The sequence below is a fragment of the Selaginella moellendorffii genome, unplaced genomic scaffold (genome assembly GCF_000143415.4).
Source record: "Selaginella moellendorffii unplaced genomic scaffold, v1.0 SELMOscaffold_25, whole genome shotgun sequence".
NCBI classification, from domain to species: Eukaryota; Viridiplantae; Streptophyta; class Lycopodiopsida; order Selaginellales; family Selaginellaceae; genus Selaginella; species Selaginella moellendorffii.
The window spans coordinates 1,714,986-1,719,482 of NW_003314286.1; the positions used below are offsets into that span (position 1 = coordinate 1,714,986).

Below are 4,497 nucleotides of genomic sequence, written 5' to 3' on the forward strand. Positions count from 1 at the left end.
GTCGTAGACGAGGACGAGCTCGCGGTGGTCGCGCGCGCAGTGCCAGCCGCGGAGAGGGACAAGGTTACGGTGGCTGCGCTTGCTGATGATCTGGAGCTCCGCCAGGAACTCGCGCTCGCCCTGGTGCGAGTCCCGCACCATCTTCTTGATGGCCACCGGGGAGTTCTCGCCGGGGAGGATGCCACGGTAGACCTTGCCGAAGCCGCCTGTGCCCAGGAGGTTGTGCTCGGGTGCCGGAGGTGAGCTGCGCTTAGGGAATCTCGTGTGGCAGCGGCACAAGGTCCTTGGACGAGCTCTTCTTCTTCTTCTTCTCGGATGGGAAGCCAAGTTTGCTCCAGGGATTTTTGACAAGCCAGCTGACGACCGCGAGGAGCAGCAACGCGGCCAGGAACGCCAGGAGTGATGCAGTGACGATGAAGTAAACCTTGAATCGATCTTTCTACTTTCCACCATCGACCACTGTCACTGGTGATGGAGGAGGAATCCTCTCCAATCTGCTCGAGAAGTTCCAGGACAGGATCCGGTGGAAGTCGAGGTTGGCGGTGCCAGAGCCGGCAGAGAAGCCCACGTACGAGACATCGCTGACATAGGCGCACAAATTCACGCTGTGCTCCAGCACCGGGTCGCCCAAGTTCCGGAACGATGGGTCGGAGGAGACGAACACTCGCAGCCTCTGCACGGCGGCATCGTAATCGATTCTCGCCGCGACGGTACCGATGCCAAGAGAGATCCTCCGCGGATAGAGCGAGCTCGAGTTCACGGACAGGATCCCGTTGATGTCGAGGCCGACGTGGTTGTCATCGATGTCCTGGAACTCGGGATAGACTGGTGGAAAGTTCATGAAAGTGTCGAATTCCACCGCGACGATGCGGTTGCTCGCGCGGCCATTCGCGGCGGGATCGAACAAGCCCAGCCAGCGGCCATAGCCAGCGGAGGAGGTGGGGACGAGGTTAGGGGCGATAGTGAACGCGAGGCCATCGGCATTGACCAGTGTGGAGTCGTTCTTGGTGATGGCGAAGACGAACTCGGTGGAGAAGGAGGCGCCGGCGCCGGCGGATGCGTTGCAAAGCTGGATCTCCTGCTGCTTCATGATCCTGCCATAGCTCGACAGGCGATTGCCGGTGAGCCGGAGCTCGTCATTGTTGAAGGTCGCGTCACCAGTGGCCACAAAATCGTTGCGTGCCTGGGGCGAGAAGTTGCTGTATGTGAAACTTACGTGATCATCAAGCGCTGCTGTTGCGCCTAGTGCCACGATCGAAAGCACGATCGCCAGAGCTTTGGCCATTGGACCAACCAACGCTAGAAGAGCAAACTCGTGCGTGGTCGACACGGCTAGACCGATCATTTTAACCAGTGAGGCAGCGAGAGCTGTTGAAGCATGATTTAATACTTTGAAGGAGGTCCGGGTTCAATCCTCGGCCTGTTCAAGTCCATTTTCCATCGTCTCTTTTGTTATCGGTACCTTGACAGGATAGTTCCCGGAACTCGAGCCTTTTTTAATTAGTGAGCAATCTGTTAGTAACACTTTCGGTGGACGATGTTTGGCCCATACTCATCGTAGTCTCCCTTGGTGAGATGCTGGTTTTGAGGGAACACCACCTTGGCGAGGATGGCGCCGCCAATCCATGCCGAGTATTGCAGCGTCCGCTCTGGCATGTACTCCGGAGGCTGCGAAAGCGGAGAGAATGAGAAAGACGAAAGCCAGAAAAGTTTCACTGCTTCTTCTTTACCTTCACTACGGAGGGCCGCAAGGAGGGAGTTCCGTGAAGAGACACCTCCTTCTGAAAGCGAGCTTCAAAACCTGGGAAGTGCTTGGAAGGTGAGCTAGGAAAAAACGAGGATGGATTCTTGCCTTTCATCGTTGAAGTGCCTCCACACAGCACAATGTTCTCGATCAGAGGCTTCTGGCATTCGGCAGGAGAGCAGAGCGAAAGGCTTCTCACAAGCTGCTCCGTGATCCCGTATTCCTGGATTTCCACAAGTGATGGCTGATAGAGCACCTCACCAAGTGTGTATCTTTCACTTCCAACAGAAATGACCTGTCCCCACAAACACGAGCTAAGAAAACATACACAGCAGCAAAAGCTTACCCGACCGTCAGGTAGCGTGTGTTCTATGACAGATCCCTCAGCCACCTTCTTCTCGTAATCCACAGAATCGTCCAGACTCACTGCTACTGCTTCTTTGATCTGCTCCAGCGCAAAACCATCCAGCTTCGTGTGAGGATTGGACTTGGCCAGCTTAGTCCCGAGGAGCTCTGTCAAGTCCTGTCCAGCGTACTCGAACCGCTTGACGGCGTTGTGCTGGATTCCACCCTCCCACACGGGCGCAATATCTGCAGCGAAAACAAGTCTTGTGCACCATTCGTTACATTGTTACACAACGTTACCAGAGCCACTGTGAATGAGTACCTATTTTCCCATGTCCGACGTCCACTGCACAGCCAGAGATGCGTCCCACAGCATACACGGACAGCACTGGTTGCTCCACGGCATAGAAGCCATTCACATTGAAAGTTTCAAACATAAGTTGGACGGTCTTCTCCCTTGCAATCTGTCACAGAAAATCAAGCATGAGTTTCAAACAGTTCACAGATGCCATGACGATGACAAGGAGTCCAAAAAAAAAGCGAAAACCATGTCCATGACTTGATACAAAGAAGAAGTCATGCAAAAAGATAGAAGAACAAGGATACCGAAAACCATGTCTCCCTAGCTACGAGTGAACACAAAGAAGTCAGTCATACAAAATGAAAGAAAGAAGAACGAAGGAAACAAAGAAAGGACAAAAGAAAGAGGCTTGCCTTTCGTGTGAGCAGTGAGTCGGCAATTAAAATTTGGCCCTCGTTTCCAACCTCCCAGCCCAGGCCTGTGTAGAAAACATACCTCCACAGGTCTTCCATGGCTTCCCAGTCATGGATAGCTCCTCTCTCGATGGGATTCACGGCATTCTCCTTCCAATCGTCTCCATTCAAGTCGATCTTGTCGATGTCGCCCTCGTCCGCCTTGGTCATTGCCGTTTGCATCACCTACAGGCGGAGCGCAAGCATCTAAACCCAATGTCGATGGATTCCTAGAGTGATTACCAGCTGAGGATCTTGCTCGGGGATCGCGAAGCCGGCCTTGAGCAGCCTGGAGCCGGCGTCGATCACTATCGCCTCTGCTGCCATAGCGGACAAGAACCCTAAAATCTCTCGGTTTGCTTTATATCTCGCGTTCGATTCTCCTGGCTAACAAAAAGCTAACGAAACTTCGTCGTTAGGCGGCCATAACTAGAACTTTGATGGTTCCCTGGCTATTGGCGGCTAACAAAGTTGGACTGTCGCTCTTCCAACACACGGCGCTGATGAAATGCAATGAGTCGTCTAAGCTTCCAAATCGGTGTCGAGTTGCTGGTCTAGAAATCGCCTGAAAAAAAAAGAGAAAAGTATAAGAAACACTTCCGAAGATGAGAAGAAAAATTCGCATTTTTACCTTGTGATACACGAACACTTCGTTGGTTTCACTTCCACAGGTTACGTAGTCACTGTTACCGCTCAAACCAACGAAGTTCCTCTCGTTTATATGCCCAGTTAGCGTTCTAATCTGCATAGAAGCTAGAAGTTTAAAACAAGAGCTTCAAAACAAGAGCGAGCTTACCGGAGTGTTAGTTCTGACATTCCAGATCCGCAAGGTGCTATCAGTCGATGCGGACACGAGCTCCTCCGGCGTGATGAACTTCACGTACGAGACGGTCTTTTGGTGGCCGCTAAAGGTGTGGACTGGCGAAGCAGGAGAGCGCAAATCGTAGTAATGTATGCGGTGATCGGCCGATCCAACCTGCAAATGCTTGGAAATGAATAAAACACCACTGTACCAAACCGATAACTCACAAGAGATAGAAAAAGAGTACCGCTACAAAATTGCTGGAGCTGGGATTGAACTTGACGCAGCAGATGTTGGCTTTCATGTCGATTCCCATGACGCTGCTCTCCTGTCGAGTAGACCACACTTTGAGCTGCAAGTTTTTCTCAAAGTTAGATGGAAACAAAGAATTTTCAAAAAGATACGTTCTAACCTTGCCATCGTCACTGCCAGAAACAAGTAAATTGGGATCGGTTCTAGCAAAATCGACACTCCACGCTCGCTTGGCATGCTCTTCGTACTCCATGATACTCTGAAATCAAGATAGGAACGAATGATAAGATTCAAGCTCTTTAACATTCATTACCTGCGCATTATTCACGTCCCAAATTGTGACATGCCCATCGTAGTCGCTGCTCGCAATGTGGTGTTTGATGCATTTGTTCCAGCTGAGGCAGCTGAGCTTCGCACGCGAAGGAATCTCCATCGCCGGGTAATGCACGTCCGCGCTGCTATTAACAACCTGTAACCACAACTTCGATCAGGAGTGACTTAAGAAAACAAGGGTAAACTCTGTACTTACGGCAGAGTACTCGAACACTTTTATCCTACGGGATACTCCCGCAGTAGCGAAGAAGCTTTTGGTGAACAGGCG

At 51.6% G+C, this 4,497-nt stretch overlaps 3 protein-coding genes across 3 annotated transcripts in view; all 3 read right to left on the reverse strand.

Annotated features, from left to right (window-relative positions):
• LOC9637665 (L-type lectin-domain containing receptor kinase IV.1) overlaps positions 1 to 1,380 on the reverse strand; it is a 2,045-nt gene extending 665 nt beyond the window's left edge. Inside the window, exons 1-2 of the mRNA XM_002974824.2 lie at positions 444 to 1,380; positions 69 to 244 (exon numbers count right to left, since the gene is read on the reverse strand). Of these exons, the coding sequence (XP_002974870.2) occupies positions 69 to 244; positions 444 to 1,345 (1,078 nt within the window). The 5' untranslated portion in view covers positions 1,346 to 1,380. The remainder of the gene's footprint in view (positions 1 to 68; positions 245 to 443) is intronic.
• Positions 1,381 to 1,475: 95 nt separating this feature from the next.
• On the reverse strand, positions 1,476 to 3,178 carry LOC9637666 (actin-related protein 7). The gene is made up of 7 exons (XM_024679503.1): positions 3,086 to 3,178; positions 2,804 to 3,028; positions 2,412 to 2,553; positions 2,091 to 2,335; positions 1,853 to 2,039; positions 1,731 to 1,801; positions 1,476 to 1,668 (listed from the first exon to the last, which is right to left on the reverse strand). The coding sequence occupies exons 1-7, from the start codon at positions 3,167 to 3,169 to the stop codon at positions 1,516 to 1,518; spliced, it is 1,107 nt and encodes a 368-aa protein (XP_024535271.1). The 5' UTR covers positions 3,170 to 3,178; the 3' UTR covers positions 1,476 to 1,515.
• A 1-nt stretch (position 3,179) lies between these two features.
• Positions 3,180 to 4,473, reverse strand: LOC9637667 (E3 ubiquitin-protein ligase COP1). The gene is made up of 7 exons (XM_002974826.2): positions 4,426 to 4,473; positions 4,210 to 4,365; positions 4,057 to 4,155; positions 3,892 to 3,996; positions 3,639 to 3,818; positions 3,474 to 3,584; positions 3,180 to 3,407 (listed from the first exon to the last, which is right to left on the reverse strand). The coding sequence occupies exons 2-7, from the start codon at positions 4,327 to 4,329 to the stop codon at positions 3,258 to 3,260; spliced, it is 765 nt and encodes a 254-aa protein (XP_002974872.2). The 5' UTR covers positions 4,330 to 4,365; positions 4,426 to 4,473; the 3' UTR covers positions 3,180 to 3,257.
• Positions 4,474 to 4,497: the final 24 nt, after the last annotated feature.

Excerpts from the sequence above, each read along its gene's own strand:
- LOC9637666 (XM_024679503.1), bottom strand. The coding sequence starts at position 3,169 with ATGGCAGCAGAGGCGATAGTGATCGACGCCGGCTCCAGGCTGCTCAAG. Across the intron at positions 2,554-2,803 it reads ACTCACTGCTCACACGAAAG|ATTGCAAGGGAGAAGACCGT; the intron begins GCAAGCCTCTTT and ends TTTCTGTGACAG. Across the intron at positions 1,802-1,852 it reads AGGCACTTCAACGATGAAAG|GTTTTGAAGCTCGCTTTCAG; the intron begins GCAAGAATCCAT and ends AGCACTTCCCAG.
- LOC9637667 (XM_002974826.2), bottom strand. The coding sequence starts at position 4,329 with ATGGAGATTCCTTCGCGTGCGAAGCTCAGCTGCCTCAGCTGGAACAAA. Across the intron at positions 3,819-3,891 it reads GCTCCAGCAATTTTGTAGCG|GTTGGATCGGCCGATCACCG; the intron begins GTACTCTTTTTC and ends AAGCATTTGCAG. Across the intron at positions 3,585-3,638 it reads ATGTCAGAACTAACACTCCG|ATTAGAACGCTAACTGGGCA; the intron begins GTAAGCTCGCTC and ends GCTTCTATGCAG.